The sequence below is a fragment of the Oryzias latipes genome, chromosome 5 (assembly GCF_002234675.1).
Source record: "Oryzias latipes chromosome 5, ASM223467v1".
Classification (NCBI taxonomy): domain Eukaryota; kingdom Metazoa; phylum Chordata; class Actinopteri; order Beloniformes; family Adrianichthyidae; genus Oryzias; species Oryzias latipes.
The window spans coordinates 11,636,767-11,656,754 of NC_019863.2; the positions used below are offsets into that span (position 1 = coordinate 11,636,767).

Consider the following 19,988-nt stretch of genomic DNA (forward strand, 5'->3'; position numbering starts at 1 on the left):
TATACCCTGAACCAAATTTGCTGATAATTGCTAAAATTGCTCATTCAGATTCAGTTTGGCTACTATACAGACAATTGTAACATCGTAGCTAACATTAAAACTATGATCTCTGTAAAGCAAACAACCCGTTGTTGCTGCTGTCGTCTGTTGGTACTCAGTAAAGTCTGGGGTTTCATGCAACTTGTGTCTCCTATTTCCTTTACACAGTCACAAGTGTCAAACTATGAAATGGGCTGGAAAGGTTGGATTCTATCCCCTTATTTACATGTGCTAATCCAATAACTGGATAACTTGATAAGGAAACTTTACATAATTCCCTATGTAATGTTGTAAGTTACCTAAAACTTGGAAATCTTAAGACTGTGTCACACAGCCACTATAGACATTTTGCACATTTTATATATATGAAATTTCAGTCTTTCATGAAACTTGCGTGATATACATAATTCATAAGCGTTCATAGCCTTCGTCTTTTGTCGACGTGCGCAGATGTCCTTCAAGACCTTTGGTCAGGGGTCTTTATGTTAATTCGGTTTTGTGCAGTTTTTTGTTGGTCGAGAATTACGCAGTTTACGCGTATATTATGTAGTTTATAAGCAATTATTACGTAAATCTTACACAATTGTGTGTAATTTTTGAGAGATGCATATGCAAATTTGTGGCTTTGCACGACCATTTCACGCACGTCCAGCGGAATTTTCATGCATAAACCATCGATGTATCTCTCTACATTGCCCTCCTTCGCCCCATACTCCACCTGGACTGACCTCTACAACCATCCGTGTTTAAGATCTGAGGTTTATCTATCTACGGTCTGACCAGGTGTCATCTGCCCAGAGCCTACCAGCCAAAAGACTATGGACTATTTCATGCACACTTTTGTAGCCTAAATAAAACTTTATTGGCATTCCTAGGATCTCTCCTTAAATTGCATTAGAAAAATAATAGGTGCAGGTTGGCGGAGTGGACGGGAAATCAATGGGGGACGTTTCTGTGTGAAGTTTACATGTTCTCCCCATGCACGCGTGGGTTTTCTCCGCTGGCTTCCTCCCATTGGCCAAAAACAGGCTTCATAGGCTAATTGGTTACTCTAAATTGTCCATAGGTGTGAATGTGAGAGTGCATGAGTGTGTGATAGTGGCCTTGCGACAGACTGGCAACCTGTCCAGGTTGTCCCCTGCCTTCGCCCGCAAGTGGCCGGGATAGGCTCCGGCAGCCCCGTGACCCCAAAAGGGATAAGACGGATTAAAAAATGAATGAATAGGTGAAATCCAAAAATAAGCACAACTTTTTTTTTATATATTATAAATGTTTAAGGCTGTAAAACTCCTCACTACACAATTATTAGACTATTCTCAGACAGACATGAAGAGTTTCAAAGTTCTAATCGGGATAGAATATTTGTATGTAAATTTGGAAAGCTGAATGCATTCTTTACTGGAGACAGGGGACAGACGAGACAGATTGACAACAGTTTACAGCCAATCAGGAAACAGAACACAAAACCAAGCCAAGTTGCACAACAAAAAATCTGCGAAACAGCAAGACCATTAAAGGTGAACCGAGATAAAGCCAGGGACCCCTGTACACACAAGTACAAAAGGCATGTAAATAAACTAAATGTGTGCATTTACTGGAAAAAAGAGAGGTTGTGAATAATTTTGTGCTTTTGCTATACACATTTGTCCTTGTGTGAAATGATTTATGCCAACAAGAATATTTGAGCAGGTGTAACAAAGTAAAACTGTACTTTGTGCCGTCAGTCAATCATGTCACCATGAGAAAAGCTAAAATGGATTCTTTCAAGCAAGATGTCCATCAACATCACTTATTATACATCTTTTGATGTGTCTGACTAATTAAGCATCATGCTTATGTCAAAAAATTCAAGCCTCATATAACTCACAGAATTCTAGTTTATAATTTTAGGCTTTCATTTGAGATATCGTGTGTGTATAAAGATTAAATGTGCGCATTTTATAAAAAAATTTAAGAAAATAAATTCTAATATTGCAAAAATCTCTTTTTGCAATATTTATCGAGCCTCTAGCTGCAGCAATAAGACAGAATGAGAGTATTAAAGGAATTAAAACCAAACACAGCCATCATAAAATTAGTCTCTATGCAGATGACATATTACTGTTTTTAAGTAATATACATTCTGTAAATGAAACGGCAACAATCATTAATGAATTCTCTTCTATATCAGACTATTCCATTAATTGGAATAAATCTGTTTTATTACCACTGAACAGTAATGCGGAGCAAGGACTCACAATACCAGTTAAATCAGGCAATATAAAATATCTAGGTATTTATTTTTCCCCCAAAATATCAGAACTGGTGCTGCTAAACTACACCCCATTACTGAAAAACATACAGGACGATCTAACACGCTGGACCAACCTGCCTTTGTCCCTTATGGGCAAGGTAGCCACGGTTAAAATGAAAATCTTACCCAAAGTTAATTATCTCTTCTCAATGATTCCCGCACAACCGCCATTAAAATGGTTCAAAACATTAGACTCATCCATATCAAGCTTTCTATGGAACAATAAACCTGCAAGAATTAGTCTAAAAACTTTAAAATCTGCAAAAAGCTGTGGAGGATTAGAATTACCTAACTTCCACAATTACTTTCTTGCAAATAGATTACAATACATCTTAAAATGGTTAAAAAATAATCCAGAAACCAACTCATGGTTAGACTTGGAACAGGCGTTATGTGGAAAGATCAACCTGTCAGATCTTCCATTTATTAGTCAAATAGTTAAAAGACAGGATTGTTTCAAAAGTATTAATATAAATGCCACTTTAACAGCCTGGTGGGAATTTCTCAAAATATCAAAATCATCAATTCAACCGTGCAAAATGACACCCATCTGGAACAACCCAGACATCCTCATAAACAAAAAAATTATCCACTTCCCAGCTTGGCAAGCAGGGGGCATAAAACAACTAGAGCACATAATTATTAATAGAAGATTCATAACTCCCCAGGAACTTCAAGACAAACACGGAATATATAACTTCTTGGAATATCAGCAACTTAAATCAATTATTACTAAAAAGTTTAAATACAGAGACAACGATTTAAAGCTACCAGATGTAGTTACCACTCTGATCAATTTCTCAATGAATAAAACTCTCTCCAAAATATACAAACTTTTATGTAATTTAGATAACAATATTTCACTTCCGACAACAAAATGGGATGCGGATTTGAGCATCAGCACAGATGAAAGTTTTTGGTCAGAACTTTGTCTAAACACCTTTAAAATGACAAAAAATCCAAATCTGCAGCTAATCCATTTCAAAACTCTTCACAGAATTTACTACACTGGACAGAGGATGTTCAAGATGGGTCTCAGTAACTCAGACATTTGTCAGCACTGTGACAGTAATCTACTCGACAATTACATGCATGCACTATGGTTCTGCACGCCTGTCCAGGCTCTCTGGCAGCAGGTATGTGCCGATCTATCAGTCTGGCTTAAGGTTTCAATCACAGCTTCACCGTCACTTTGTGTGCTTGGTGACATGAGTGCCATCGATGTAGAAGGAGGATTAGCATCTATCATTTTCATAACTTTTTGCATTGCTAAAAAAACTATTTTAATAAATTGGAAAAGCAAAAAAAATATAAATATAAGTCAACACAGAAATCTGCTGCTTGATCATATCAGCTTGGAAAAAATGTCAGCCCAAAGTTCAAGTAACTTTGAAAGAATTCGGTCTCTCTGGTCTCCCATAGCTAACTCCGTGACTTAGGGGGTGGGGGGGGCATGGTCGTCGCTGCTCTTTGCCCTTCTGCCGTGGGCCGGGGTGGGGGTCGGGGCCTCCGGTGCCTGGCCGGGGGTGGTGGGGGCTCCGTTGGTCGGGGGGTCGGGTCCGGCGCCTGGGTGGGGCGGCCTGGGGCGCTGCGTGGTCCTCTGGGCTTGGGTGTGGGGGTGCGTGGTGGGGGGTGGGGTGGTGGTCTGGCTTGGCTTGGGGGGGTGGTCCCTTTGCCTGTGCTGGGGGGGTTGGCGGGGGGCGCTGCTCGGGGGGGGGGGGCCCAGCGGCGCTGGATGGGCTTCCCGTCTACACCTGGGGCTGGGATCGGCCCTTCCCTGGCTCTGGGGCGGGACGGGACAACCCTCTTGGGGCCCCCGGTCGCTCTGGGTGTCATCCGCTTCGGCTGCGGGGTCTGGGGGTGGGGTGGGGTGGGGGTCTTGTCGGCCCTGTCCTGTGGGGGGGCATTCTGGGGGAGGGGGGGGGGGCACTATTGGTACGGGGCAGGGGGGGTTGACGGGTCGGGGTCTCCGCTGAGGCCATCGGCGGTTTCCCCGGCCGGTTGGCTGCCTCGGTCCCGTCGAGGCCTGACCAGAGCTCTTCTAGGGCCGGCGTTTGGGGGTGGGGGCCTGGGCTTGCTCCGGGGGGGGCCGGCGCTTTCTGGCTCCCCTCTCTCTGTGTGGGGGTGGTGGTGCTGGGCCTGGGGTGTCTGCGCCTCCGGGGGTGGGGCCCCGGGGCTGGGTGGGCCTGGCCCCCTTGCTGGGGGGGGGGCAGGGGACGGCTGTTTGACCACCGGAGGACAGTCTATCATCTGTCCCCAACTTACCCCCTTCCTCATATAACCTCATAATAGGGTGAGGGGGTGGGGGGCTTAGCCTGCGATGAGCCTTGGGGGGGGGGTTTACTAGGCAGTGACCCCCCTCCTGTGGTTGCCGTATGGAGTGGGCCCCCCCTCTTTCGGTTTTATTTGCACCTTAGACATGTAGGGCCCTTGGTAGGGGGGGTGCTTGGACATCACTGCCAGCAAGCAGCGGATGTCCTCCTAGCACCCTACCCGCCAATTTTAACCGCACCTTAGACATTTAGGGCCCCTTGGTGGGGAGGGTGAGGGGACGTCACTGTGAGTAATCAGGAGACGTCCCCTTAGTGCCCTACCCGCCAATTTTAACCGCACCCCCCTTAGTACACACACCCCTCCCCCCTCAATATATACATCCCAACATAAACACACACACATGCACACACACACTCTCTCAAACACACATACACGCACACACATTTTGCAAGGAAGGTGGGACCTAGGACCATCTGTCCCCTGTCTCTTCCCTGGTGGGGGGTACGGGCCCCTTTGCAACGGCGGCTGTGTCCCCGGGGTGCTGGCCTCCTGGGCCCGGCGGTGCTCTCTCCGCGCGGTGGGGGGTTCACATTACATCTGAGCCGGGGGTGTTCGTGTCCCTGGGGGGTGGGTTCTGGTCCTTGCTCCTGAGTGCTGGGCCCCGCCAAATTTCCAACTGTGGCCGAGCCTGGTCGGGCCATATTTACAACACCCCTTGTGGGCCCTCTTTTTTCCCCGGGGTTCCCCCCTTCTGGGCGGGGGCGGCGGGCCCCTGCCTCGCTCCTCCCTGGACCAACCGTGGGCCGGGCGGATGGCTGCCTGGAGTGCGGAGTGGGTCTCCCTTGGGGGGTCCTGGCTCGTACCTGGGGTTGGGGCGGGGGGATGCCCGGAACTCCTGGGTGGTGGTGGGGTGCTCGTCTGGGGCTGTGGGCGTCCTTCTCCGGTGGGGCCCTGCGTTGGGTTCTCCCGGCGCGGCGGGGGGGCTGCTCTCCTGGTTGGGCTGGGGCGGCGCCCTCTTTCCCTCCGTGCCTCCCTGCTCTCTGGCTCTGGGGGCCTTGCGGCGGCCCTGCTGGCCCTGGCCTGGGTGGCGGGCTTGGTCGCCCGGGCGGCGGTTGTTCCCTGCCGGTTCCCGTGTGGCGTTGGGGGGATTCCGGCTGCCGCTGCTGGTGCGGTGGGGGTCTTGGGGTGGGGATGGCTGGGCACTCTCCCTCCTTCTTTTCACGTTCCACCATCCATTTTAGAAGAACATAAACACTCACCTGAGCACAGGTGTTAGCTCAACAGACTGAATGACTGAAATATTTCACACTAGTTGGTTTTAAGGCATAAGTATGCGTGTGAACACTATCTGTTTTGTGTACATGTCGACAGGTGGACATTTTTGCAACTAACAGGTGTGTTTATAACATTTGAGTGTGTGTGTGGACAGGCTCCGCCCTTTTTTTTTTTTTTTTTTTTTTTTTTCATTTGAACCTTACCATAATGATTAACAACCAGTAAACTTGCTGCTTTATGCTGCTTCATGGTCTTACCCCCCTTCCCCTCCTATTATCACCCCCTACCCCCCCTCTCTCTAACGTCCCTCTCTCTTCTTCCCCTCTTTCCTTTTCCGTCCGGTCCAACACCAAAGATTTTCAGACATGTTTGAAATTAATAAAGTTTGGCCTCAATTACAAAAGGGGTTTATTCAGACATACCTTTGGTTTGTCTGAAGATTAATAACCCCTCTTGTTAAAGTAAAATCTGTCCAACCCAAGAGGCCCTCAGCTCTCATCTGTCTGCCTAGCTGTTGGACAGGACAAGTTAAAAAAAAAAAAAAAAAAAAAAAAAAAAAAAAGAAAATAAAAGGTGATGTGATAGTTTTTGGCTTTTCAATTTCATCTCCCGCCCATATGTGTATGCAAAATATACAGTTTTGGAGAAATTACAAAAATCAGCTGTTCTGTACTTTGTGCCCCTAAACTAAATGATGACATTTTCTTGCAAATTCAGAAATGATTTAATTACTTTTAAGCAGAACTTTTTTTATTCATAATGTTTTGGTAAAAATTCATCCCCACACATCGGGCATGCTCTCTGTGGTAAAACAATAATTTTATACGTTAGTTGAAATAAGCAATGATTCCAAACAAGTAAAAAGATCAGTTTGCTATCCCTGAAACAAAACAAAAAACGTAATTTAAAACATTTTTTTTTCTTTTAATGCATTCAAATCTGGCCTCTAAATTGAATCTCAGGAGAATGTGACAGATTAAATTAACAAATAATCCTACCAAATGTGTCTGCTTCCTACTTTAACTACAATAACTCAAAAAATACCAGTTTATCCAAATGAATAAAATATGTTTTTTAGGTTCTTAGACACTTTCTTATATGTTAGGGAGTTATTACATGTTACTAGAAAATGCCTCTGCATTAAACGTCACTAGATTTATTGGAGTGTCTGGGAGGAATGGTGAGCATCACACTTCCACAATGGCTCTCTGTCACTTTCACAGCAATGAACCTCAATGAAACAGTCACCAAAGTTTCTCTGACTGAATGTCATCACTTTAACATAATCATAGCATAGATTATGTCATGAATATGTCAAAAGAATAAGGACAGGTTCTGTTTTCTTTTAGTTTTACACTTGAAACAGTATTTTCACACGTACTCTGAAAAAAGGTTCTGGGTTTCTGTGGGAGGGTTTACCTACCAAAACAAAAGTCAGTGTGGGTTTGTGAAAGTGTCACGAAGTTTACAATATTACTTCATTACTTCATGAATGTGGACAGAAATATTTAAAATGCCTTATTTAGTGGAATGCAGCACAGACAAAATAATTGAGTTACATCGTCTCATGATGGAATGTGTGTCTCTCGACTTTTGACACACACAGAAGTAAGCTGGAGAAATACACAGCACTAAAAGAACTGTCGCTGTTGTTAACTTAAAATATTCTAAAGTATTTTCTGTCATTTTTCTGTAGCAAGGGAGGTAACTGCAAAGCATATTCCTAAATGCAGTTTATGTAGCTAAATTGTTACAAAAAATACAATTTGTTTGATTCATCAAAATGTCAAGTGTTTACTTACACAAGAATAGCGTTCCTCAATATATATATATATATATATATATATATATATATATATATATATATATATATATATATAAGATGGACTGGAAACCCCGAGGTCAAAATGGGAAACACCTAGAGAATGAGAGGGCAAAGATCCTGTGGGACTTCCAGATCCAGACTGACAGGATTGTAATGGTGGATAAAGAACAGAGGAAAGCTGTTGTGGTGGATGTGGCAGTGCCAAGAGATGGAAACATCAGGGAGAAGGAACACGAGAAACTGGAGAAATACCAGGGACTCAGAGAAGAACTGGAGGAAGCCTGGAAAGTGAAGGTGACAGTGGTGCCTGTGGTAATTGGAGCACTCGGGGCAGTAGTCCCCAAGCTGGAGGAGTGGCTACAGATACCTGGAAAGACCTCAGACCTCTCAGTCCAGAAAACCGCAGTGCTATGAACAGCTAAGATACTGCAGGACCTTCAAGCTCCCAGGCCTCTGGTAGAGGACCCGAGCTTGGAGGAGAAACCATCCACGGAAGGGAATTGTGTGTGTGTATGTATATATGTCATAAAATATATATATATATTGCAATTATCACAAAAAACTTCAATCCATTAAGTAATGCTATATTAAATCAAACTTTTGTAATACTTTCAAGTTCACCTTGCCATTCACACCACTGAATGTCAGGCAGCTTGAGGGAAACATTAAAGCTCAGAGGAATCATTATAAAGGTGACAGAGTATTTCTTATGGGACACCTCACCTTCAGACACACGGGGAACTGAACCTGCTTTGTAATCCAGTTAAACTCTTTCCTCTCAAACCATTTTTAAAGTGACAGCTCACACCAGAGGATACATTCCTACACAGCAGCAGCCAAACTCAATCATTGCGCATTTCTGTATTCTCACCTAACTAAGGGTGTAACAATTTATTGACTTAATTAATTAATGGATAATGCTCTGATCTGATATCTGTAAGTTGTCAATCAAACTGACCTAAACCATTAGAAAAACGTTTCAAAATGAAATAAATCAATGTTGAAAAATGCCATTTGGATTAAGGTACGGTACGTTTATTTAACTATGACGTAAAAATGTGTCATCACAGGAGACAACACACACATGATGTCAGAAAAACTGATCAAGGCCTCATTCCAGTCCAATGTGTGGAAACACTTGAATTTTGCAAAGACATGTGACCATACAGTGTGGTATAATGTTCTAATAATGTTCCCTTTGGATTATTGCGATGTGGAAAAACAACAGTAGGCTGAACTTTATAAAACTAAAATGTGTATGTATTTACCATTAAGTCCTGTTTACTTGTTTTTATTGTACACATATTTAATTTATGCTTGAATATCATGAAAGAAATACAACGAACCTGAAAAACGTCACCTGCATTGTTTAGTACCTATAGCATCATGGTCTGTGGTGAGTTTTTCTTGCATGCTCAGCCAATGCTCTTTATGCTCTCTATTCTCCCACTCTCCACCTGGTGTGCCTAATCATTGTCATTCATCCCACCTATGAGCCACAGTATTTAGGACTGACAGTTCCTCATACTCTTTGGCAGTTCGCTGTGCCTTGGCTTACATTCTTGCATTTTAGTTTTTGCTTCTGGTTTTTTATCCTTTTCCTGTCCCAGGTTAACATTAAGTCTGTCCTTTTGGTGTATCGATCTGCCTTTTCTTGCCTTTGGATTACGAATGTTGGATTTGTTTGCCTCCCCTGACTAGATTCCTCCTCTTTCCCTGACATTTTAAGCATGCTCCTTCTCCAGTTATATGAATCTAATCATTGTAAAAAATAAAAAATAAAAAAAATGAATTTTTACAACCCTACATCTAACAATTTTTTAAAATTTTAAATTTTGTTTTAAAAAAAAAAACAAATGTGCTGCAAACGTAAAGATAAAAGATATTACAGCTACAGCTAGAAATCAGTAAAATCAAAGGTGATCACCAAAATCCTAATGAGTATCTGAACAGTACTGATATTTATGGAATGTGTTCGTCCACTGTCCAATTATATAGGAAGCATTAGGTGAAGTCATCAAAATGCCATGAACACTTGTGTTGACAAATAAATGCTAGACTGGTCACCATTACTCACACTTGCAGGCTGGAGCATACAGAAGTATAGGGAAAGCTGTCCCAGGACTCATTTGAAAGTCAAAACAATTCTCATTAATTATTAACTTGGATGAAAAACTTCAAACAAACACAACTAAATAATTTATTTGATTTCTTAAACTGTGCGTTTTGATCAAGAAGAAACAAAGATACACATACGGCGTGATTAAATGAACAATTTGCAACAGAAATCCCACTCACCCCAGTGTGGTCATGGTGACTATGGTGTACCAGAAGGAAGCTGGGATGCTGGTGAACTTGGTGGAGCTGGAACCCTTTTCGGCATAGAACATGACTGTGGCAAAGATGATAATGGCCATAGTAAGGGAGAAGAGGAGGAAGCCCAGCTCTGAAGCACAGCTCTTCAGAGTGTAGCCAAGGATCCGTAGGCCCTGTGAGTGGCGAGAGAACTTGAATATCCGAAACACCCGGAACACACGCAGAGTTACAAAGGCGCCGCTCACGTCTTCGTTGTTGGTCATCACCAGGCCGATGTAGTATGGCAAGATGGCCACTACATCGATAATGCTCATCACAGAGCGCATGAAGCGGTAGCGACTAGGCGCGGCGAACAGCCGCAGCAGGTACTCCACGGTGAATATCATGACACAGGCGGTGTCTATGCAGAAAAAGGCCACGGTGTAGCGCTCACCACAAGGCATATCTTTCTGGTTGAAAGTTGAACCACAGGGCACTGTCTCCACCACATTAGTGATGACTGAGATGGCAATGAAGAAACCAGTGACATAGTAGAAGACAAGGGCCATGGTGGAGGTGTGGGGGTTCTCAAAAGCGCGCCACATGGTCTCCCTGAAGCTCATGTTTGGCAGCTTCATGTCCTTGATTTCCTCCTGGTCGTCCTGCAGCCGCTCCAAGTTTTCCCTCTTTCTGTCCTTGTACTCTTCATAGCAGCAGTCGCCGATAATCTCAGGGATGATGCCAAAGAATGTAAGCTCCTCATCGTATGCTGAGATGCACTCATGACGAGGGTAATGCAGCTTCCCAGTCCGGTAGAAGTTAAGGATGCTTCTGAAGGCATCGGGGTCCCGGTCAAAGAAGTACTCCTTAGTTTCCTCGTTATAGAAGAAGTCTTTCTCAGTGCTGCCCAGCAGGGTGTCTGGATAACGGTCAAGGGTGGTCCTCCACGTCTGAAAGCGCCGACCGCTGATATTAAGAATTATCAGCTCATCTTGTCTCTTGCTGTTGTCTCCTGGTGCGTTGGGCATGGGGCAGTTGGCTACAGGCATCCAGCCAATGGCTGCAGCCCTAGCAAAAGGAAGCCACGCTGCCACTCCCGTTGCCATTGCAAAAACAAAATGTGGGATTATAGTGTTCCTCACCTTCAGGCTTGACTGTTTCTGGATGAAGGTGGCATCTGAAAAGAGGAGAGAAATGTAAACATATGCCATAGCAGATCAACCCTATTTGTTGATCTTTGTTCAAATTTTCTGCTGAATAACATTTCCTGACATTCTGCAGCTCCAAATTCAACAGAAAAGGGTTTTTTCAAACGAAAACAGTATAACACCTTCGATTTTTGCATTGCGGATGCTTATTTTCAAACATTAATTAAAAAGTGAGTAAATGTATTGCGTTTAATCAGCTCTGCATCAGCAAAATTAATAGACGAACAAGAATCCCATGAGCTGCATCATTACAGTTTAGCAGAGAGAAAAAAAACAAGAACTGAAATAAACCTGTTGAATCTAAATCAGGAGGGAAGCTGCTCACTATTTATTCACGCTGCAATGTGAGCATGACACTTCAAGTCATTCATTTGTTACTAGAGAACAAATTATGAATAATGCATTTTAAAAATGTCAGTTGAATAGAAAATTTAAGCATTTTTAAATGAGCCCACCCTATAAGTGTTTCATTAAAACTTGCAGCTTTTCTTTATGCACAAAATGAATGAATTAGAAATAAATCACTGATTTGATCCTTTTTATTGCGCAGAAATTAAACTTTTGCAGACATTCTTCCTTTACAAACTGCCACAAAAAAAGATTGTATAAACACATACTCACCAAACAAAGAAGAGTGGGTGATTAACTAAAAAACCCCAAACTGAAGCAGCCTCAGTGATAATGCAGTCTACAGGAACTCCGGTCCATGTGTGGAGCAGAGCCGGAGAGCAGCACTTCTTTTCCCGGTGGACCAATCTAAACTCCCGCAAACCGCTGCTAAACTACTCCAATTAACTACTCTGCGCACGAAAGCGTCAGTCAATCAGTCCTGCTGTGAGACGTGAGCGTTGGAGGACGAAGTCTACATCATGGCTTCTTTGTTCTCCCGTTTGTGCGGAGAAAGTGAAGCGATGGAGAGCCGTGGCGCGCACTCTTCCTCTCGTTCAAAGTACAATGTGCGCGGCTCGCTGTCTGTGCCAGCTCCTGTCATCACTCCTCCTCCTCCTTCCTCCCTGCCTCAGTTTGAGCCCTGTCACTTTAACTGTTTGCAACAAGAGGTGCTGCCGTTTATCATCAACACTGACGCGGTGCTAAACCCAAAATAAAATACAATAAAATATAAACAAATATATTAAGACACAAATATAAAAAAAGAGAAAGACTAAATAAATAAACATGATTATCAATTGAGGAAATAAATAAGTGACATAGACACACTCCCCCGTACCATCAGGCTTTATTCACTTTAGACCAGGGGTCACCAACCCTGTGCCCGCGGGCACCCACGCGCCCCCGAGCTCCCCTTGTGGCGCCCGCAGGGAATGCTACAAAAGTAGCATTGCTCAAATAGCAAATCAATATATTGTGGCGATCCGATGGTTAGCCCCGCCTTCAGCTTTTAAGACTTTAGGAAGTGGGGCATCTCAGGTGTTAAATCGCTCACCATAAGTGAGGGAACTGTGAGCAGAAGTGAGGTTAATGCTGTTTGTCTGGTGGTGGGTGTGTTCCAGTGACGTGCGGTGAGGTTAATGGCTGGTGAGGCACTGACGTCATCAGTCAGATTTACAAACATATGAACCATACTGAGTAACTTATTCACCATTTAATTGACAACAGTTAACGTGTGTTGTTTAAAATATCATTTCAACGTGTTTTTTTTTCATATACAAACTGCAGCATAGAAAAAAGCACAAACGTTATTATCATCTTACCTTTACTTGTAAATAAAGTCCATACGCCGCTCCTTCTGAAGAAAATGACTTGCCGCTTGCTATCACTTAGTCTATTGTTTTTTAGCGTCATAATCTCAGGGCTCACCGGCGCCCCCTAACATGAGTCACAAGAATGTCTGGCCTCACCCAGCGGCTTTTTTGCCGGCGTTTAGCGCTCAGCACAAGAAACACGTCCCTCACATACAGTTATTTATAAAAACAAACACTGTACATCATATACATCTGCTAAATTATGTAAACTCAGCTCATATAGTACAAGTGATTGAACCGACATACAGAGAGACAGCAGTACCCTCTGACTGCATAGGTATTGCGCAATCCAAGGTGAGGCTCAGCGGGCTGGTGCCTCATCGCACGTCACTTTTTAGTATCTGAACGGCAAATGCGGAAATTCAGCGATTTTGAAAAGAAAAAACACCCAAAAATGGTACATTTAAATGGAAAATGACTGCAAAGCAGAAATTACTGATTAAATATAATAATTGAATTTATTTTTTCTCTTTTCTTCCCATAATAACAGGTGAGGCACAGCCTCACCTGCCTCTCCTGACTGCACGTCACTGGTGTGTTCAAAATGAATGGACAGATGCGATTGTCCACAAACTAATATGAGAGTCGTTCTCAAAAAACTGGGGTTGTGGCGCGGGTAACATATTCGGACGTGTCCAGTGGAGCCGCTATCAAGTAAGAGGATAGTGAATTAAGACTCTGGCGGCACGGTACTTACCTGAATAGTAGAGGGTGGCGATTCAGTGCTTGCTATTAGTAATTGTAGCACTTTACTTTTGCTATCGTGAAATGTATGGCAGGGTATGGAACGGCCTGAAACCTGCGAATCAGCGCTCCCGCTTTTGAGAAAGAGGCGCCTGTGTGTGTGTAAGGAGGAGAAGGGGAGGGATAGTGGGGCAGTTTGCGAGGTAAAACGGCGCACTGAGACCATTGCGCAACACCTGGATCATTGGGTGGCTTAAATTACTCAGCTCATTCTAATAATGTCATTCTTCACTAACTATTGCTGACATTTTTAACAGTGGTCTGTATTTTCCATATACATTTATTTTTACGTTTTTTTTAGTTGGTGATAGTATTGTATAAATAAAGACAGCAGGTAATGCAGGTTGGAAAACTGCTGCACTTTTCAGATCATAAATAAACAATAGATTATTTGTTTATGAAAGTGTTGAGGATTTTGGATGATTTTTACTTTTGTTGTTGCACAAAATTAGGAAAATGCCAAATATTTTTGGAGTAATCCCAGTGATGAGTTCTGTGATTCAGTTTTTAATGTTTTATGAGACCTAAACATTATTTTCACAATAACAGGTTTTTAAATAATCAAAAACCTCTGATACGTTTCACAAAGACACACACACAGCACCAGAGACACACACAGGACCAAAGACACACACAGGACCTCACACACACCAATCAGAAATGAACTTAATTGCTAAAAATGATGTCAGGAGTTCAGCTCTAAAAAAAAATGACAAAAGAGCAAAGAAAACAGAATCATTTGATTTATTATTTGTAATTATTAATATTTCCTGGCTTTGTTTGTTCATATTTGCATAATTTTGACAGAATGTATTTATTATTCTGGATTAATATTCCTGTCTGTTTTTATTCATATTTATTTTTAAAAATTTAAAGTTAAGTTAAAGTTTTAAACGTTTAAAAGTTTAGCTTTAGTGTGTTCAATAAATGTTTGTCTTGTTCGGCCCGCAACCTATAGTGCAGGGGTCGGGAACCTTTTCGGCCAAGAGAGCCATAAATGCCACATATTTTGAAATGTAATTTCGAAAGAGCCATACAATAATGTAGTGTCCCTTCCCCACACTGAGGCACGGAGACTTAACCTCTTTTAAAGTTCTTTATTCCGATTACTGCAGACCGCAACAAACGCCGTTCAATTAATTCAGCAACTCTTGAATCTCTCCCGCCGAGACGAGAGCGCTTCTCCCAACTTTATATTCGCGCCTACCGCGTCAGCCCTCCTATTTCCCTTATTTGGCCCAGAGCTGAACCCCATTGGTCCAAACTACCTAACAACAGGCTGAGCGACAGAACTGAGAGCCAATCAGATCTCTGCTTGACGCGTTCAATGAACTCCAGAACTTTTAACGCGACCCAACAGCCATCCAACTCAGTCCGCGACAATATGTTTAAAACTAAATATACAAATGAATGTGTGCATTTGATTTAATTTCAACATTTTTAAAGTACAATAAGTCTGTGAATTATTTTTAATATCATTGTTATGCTGTTGCTAATAAATGATGAGTATTTCTCGTGGTAGTTCTGCTGATGGTTTAGTCTGGTTGATACGTGGTGAGTTTCTGCTTCATGCAGGTGTACTTTAAACGTGATCTTAGGTCTGAATGTTCTGTAGATGTGAGACAGACTGATCACATGCAGACATGGAGCCAAACACACACTCACACGCTGCAGTGAGTGACGGGCAGCGGGTTTTACGTTTTTACAATCCCTGCACGATTCACCTGCTGCCTGCCCCCACCCTGTGCTTTCTTCATCACACATCCCGTCTCCGCATCTGCGCGCTCTTTCTCAGAGACGGGAGCGCAGTTTTAGGCACGGCAATTCACAAGTTTCCAGCTGGTACAAACTCTGTGAAATAATAGATAATAGTAACTGATAGCGCTGGCGCAGATTTCTCTCTCTAAGCACCGCTACTCCTGCGCGCCTCTGGCATCGCATCGCGCCTGAGAAGGACTGGTCTAATGAAAAAAAAGTATAATTAAAGATTTGTCTGCGAGCCACATGTGACCATCAAAAGAGCCATATATGGCTCGCGAGCCATAGGTTCCCGACCCCTGCTATAGTGTGTTTTGGATTTAGACCCCCTCTGCAACTGAGTTTGACCCCCCTGTAATACGAAAATTCATGCATTTCTTGTGTAAAATGAGCAAATAAAAATAGGACACACAAAAGGATGTCATCAAATTGTGTTTATGTGTGTGTGTGGGGCGGCATCTGCTGCCAGGGTATTGATGACGTCCCGGGAGTTCCTGTGCCCCTGACCCTGTGGCTCTTTTCCACGAGGTGGTGGAGTCCACAACATCAGAGCAGGGTGGACCGTATACCCCGAGAAGCAGGTAGGGCCCCTTTTTTTTGGCCAAACAAGGGTACCCCAATTTTTTCATTTTTGCTTACAGCAACTAGAGCCTGGTCTTCAGGCTCACCTTCCCCTGGCACTGTCTGGGGCCTCTCCTGGTCACCTGTGTCTGTCTTCCCAGTCGGGTGGTTGGTTTCTGGCCTCGGTAGGGCTGGTGGGCAGGTCGGCTGGCCATGGGTTGTCCCAGCCTACCTCTGATGGTGGGGGAGGGTAGGGACTCAGGATTCCCAGGCTGTGGCATTCCTATTGTCTGCGCGCCGGCATAGGTCTCGAGTGGTCTGGGCATTGGGTATGGGCCCGGAGCACCGTGGGGTGGGACCGGTCCCTGCCTCGGCGGGCGCTCCAGCTCTGAGCGATCTTTGTTCCTCCAACTCCTAGGGAGGCTGCTGGGTCTTGGCCTCCGGCTCTGTGGTAGGGGTCTGGGGCGCGGGAGGGTGGTTGCTCCCCGGTCTTTGTCTGATGGTGGGACAGTTGACAGATGAGATGAAAGCATGTGTGGCAACACGAGCGGTTCAGGCATACTAAATGAAAATTGAGGACTCAACCAGGTGGAGACGGGATTCCAACTAAAAAAAAAATATAGATAATTAAAAAAGGATTAAAACCAGATAAAAACAATAAAAACAGGAAGGGCCTCAAGCCCACCTGTAAGCAGAGCTGGCACACAACAAAAACCGATAACAGAACAAAAATACCACGTTCACATGCAGGTATACATTGTGTAAATCAAGCAAACTAAAAAAAACAAGTGACTTCCCACTTGTGTACCAGAGTCACTTTTACAGGTGGCCAGGAAGGGGTAGGTAGTCACGAGTCCCAACAGGCCTCCAATTCCCAGGAGCACCTGCGCAGTCACATGGTCGGCCGCAAGAGAGGTGGGGGAGGGACGCCGCTGTCAGCGGCTGACCCGTCGGACCAGCGGAGTGGATGAGGGGGACCAGTGAAAAATATGGAGTTAATTCAGTCTCAATAATCAGAAATGCACACAACCTGTTTTACAAATACACACGCTCCGATTCACATTAACTCCATAGAAAAACACCTGTTAAATACACTCCCAAATGAGGGCAAAAAAAAGCAGCGGGTTCCACCAAACACCCTGCGGAGGCAAACCAGAAGACGGGCAGCAGGGCATTACCTCAGCAACCAGAGGACATGCAGGGTGAAGAGGCACACATCACACACATACCGATCAGCGCTGGTTGCATCTAAAGGGAGGGGCAGGGAGCTATGCGCTCCATTCCATTTCGCCCTTTCCTGTCACATGCAGATACGCTGTGTGACGAGGGATTACGACAATCACTGCAGTAAAATAAAAAAAGGACACCACAAATGCAGCAACAGACAGGAAAAATGTGCAGGCAGCATGCCCCGGCCACAATACCTGTACTGACAGAGGAGCAAGAACCCAGAACAGGAGGCAGTCTCAGCAGGAATTGAGGGAGTGACTACACTTGTGCCTCAATTAGCTCATCCTGCCACTCATGAAATACATTTTTGCATTTTAAACTAACATTGCTGTGAACAAAAATGTATCAATCAACCAATGTATTATAGCTGATGCTTTAATGCATCTCATTTATTGCAAATTGCAAAATTGCAAAATTATTTTTTGTGGATCTTTTCAAAAGGTTTAAAAACAGCCAAATTTACAAAGAAAAAAAAAACTTCTCTCAGCTTTCTGATGTAGTGGACTTTATAGGGTTAAACTTAAAATTTGATGTCTAAGTGTTTTCTTAATCCAAATTGTTGTGAATCAGCAGCAGACGAAATTTGCTGTTTAAAAAAGAGCTTAGTGGGCCACAACTAAGGGTGTTAGTAAAAAAAAATCCATCCATCCATCCATCCATCTTCCTCTGCTTATCCGGGACCGGGTCGCGGGGGCAGCAGACTGAGCAGAGATGCCCAGACTTCCCTTACCCCAGCCACTTCCTCCAGCTCCTCTGGGGGGACCCCGAGGCGTTCCCAGGCCAGCCGAGAGACGTAGTCTCTCCAGTGTGTCCTGGGTCTTCCCCGGGGAAGACCCAGTGGGTCATGCCCAGTGGGACATGCCCGGAACACCTCTCCAGGGAGGCGTCCAGGGGGCATCCGGACTAGATGCCCGAGCCACCTCAGCTGGCTCCTTTCGATGTGGAGGAGAAGCGGTTCTACTCCGAGCTCCACGCGGGTGACCGAGCTTCTCACCCTATCTCTAAGGGAGCGCCCAGCCACCCTACGGAGGAAGCTCATTTCAGCCGCTTGTATTCGGGACCTCGTTCTTTCGGTCATGACCCATAGCTCATGACCATAGGTGAGTATTGGAACGTAGATCGACCGGTAAATTGAGAGCTTTGCTTTTCGGCTCAGCTCTCTCTTCACCACAACGGACCGATAGAGCGACCGCATAACTACGGACGCCGCTCCGATCCGCCTGTCAATCTCACGCTCCGATCTTCCCTCACTCGTGAACAAGACCCCAAGGTATTTAAACTCCTCCACCTGGGGCAAGTACACTCCACCGACCGAGAGATGGCAAACTACCTTTCTCCGGTCAAGGACCATGGCCTCAGATAAAAAAAAAATCGATTCAGCAATATATCGCAATAGTTAATTTGGCGACACTTGTATCGATTCAAAAGGCTTTCAGGACGATATTTATTTAATTATTTCTGAGCGTCCTTCAGCGTCTGAATCCTTACCACTTCACCCTCCGACAGCTAGTAGCCAGCAGACCACACAGAGCCTCATTGAGCAGCTCTACTCTGCACAAAACAACAGGAAGAGTTCGGTCAGAGGCATCTTTTTTCGCTGTTATGAGACATGAACTACTTTTTTTACTTGGGATGGGTACCAAACTGAAACTCTGTGCCATGTTGCTGGCAGCAAAACATGAAAACGTGGATTGTGATGATTTGTAGCGGGCTCAGATAAGAACGAGTGAAGCACTGCAGCTGCACAACAGCTAATAGGCTAATGCACTTTGCATCAACCAAAATGCTGTCGGCAAAGCGGGCCAAAGTTCTGCAGAACCTCCCAGCAATGGATTCTAGTTTAGCGACCTGAGCGATCAGAGCTACGTGTACAATGCTCTGAAAAAAGGCAGACATAGTGGCAATCAGCGTTAATTTACTTTGGTGTGAGAAAGTGTGGCTGCAGCAGTGCGGTGCAGATACTGTATGTCATCCTGCCTCATCATTACACTTTATTGTTCCTGGAAAGAATTACGTATTGAAAGATGTAGCATTTGTTCTAAGTAATATTTAAAAAAAAAGAAAAAAGAAAAAATGTGTTCCGGTACAATATCGGGATATGTATCGTATCATGGGGCACGTATCGGGATACGTATCGTATCCCCAGACTCTTGCCAAAACACCCCCCTGGTATTTTGTATGACCACCATGATTTTTAAGGACAGCACCAGTTCTTCTAGGCATTGAATGAACAATTTGGCGACATATTGCATCAGTCTTTTTCCATTCTTCAAGTGAACCTCTTTTAGAGCCTGGATGCTGGATGGAGAGTGATGCTCAACTTGTCGCTTCTTCGCTTCGCTCTTTTTCGCTCTTCTCTTCCCAATCGAACACCTGTCCACAGGTGTTCGATTGGGTTCAGATCAGGAGACATACTTGGGCTTTCAATCGCCTTCACGCTGTTCTTCTTCAGAAATGCAACAGTAGCTTGAGAAGTGTGTTTTGGACCATTGTTGCATTGGAAAAGTGCTCGTCGAAGTGATGGAAGCATCATCTCCTTCAGTATAGAGCAGTACGTTGTTGAGTTCATGGTACAATGTCATGCACCAAGCATTTTCTTTGAAATCCTCACCTTTTTGACGCCATACAGTTTTAAAACCTTTAGTTCCAAAAAATGGGATCATTGTTTATTGAGTCCCAGTAGTCTTCAGTTTTTTCAGTATGGGCCTAGCAAATTGTAGGCA

The 19,988-nt window shown here is 44.2% G+C and overlaps 1 protein-coding gene across 2 annotated transcripts in view; it reads right to left on the bottom strand.

Moving 5' to 3' along the window:
- Positions 1 to 12,162, bottom strand: part of LOC101167781 (potassium voltage-gated channel subfamily D member 3) — a 120,837-nt gene extending 108,675 nt beyond the window's left edge. Inside the window, exons 1-2 of one of the 2 annotated variants that reach the window (XM_020703200.2) lie at positions 11,831 to 12,162; positions 10,005 to 11,178 (exon numbers count right to left, since the gene is read on the bottom strand). In XM_020703200.2, coding sequence (XP_020558859.1) covers positions 10,005 to 11,107 — 1,103 coding nt within the window. In that variant the 5' untranslated portion in view covers positions 11,108 to 11,178; positions 11,831 to 12,162. Of the gene's footprint in view, positions 1 to 10,004; positions 11,254 to 11,830 lie in introns of those variants that run through there. The other variant, XM_004068703.4, reaches the window with a different exon arrangement.
- Between the last annotated feature and the right edge of the window lie 7,826 nt (positions 12,163 to 19,988).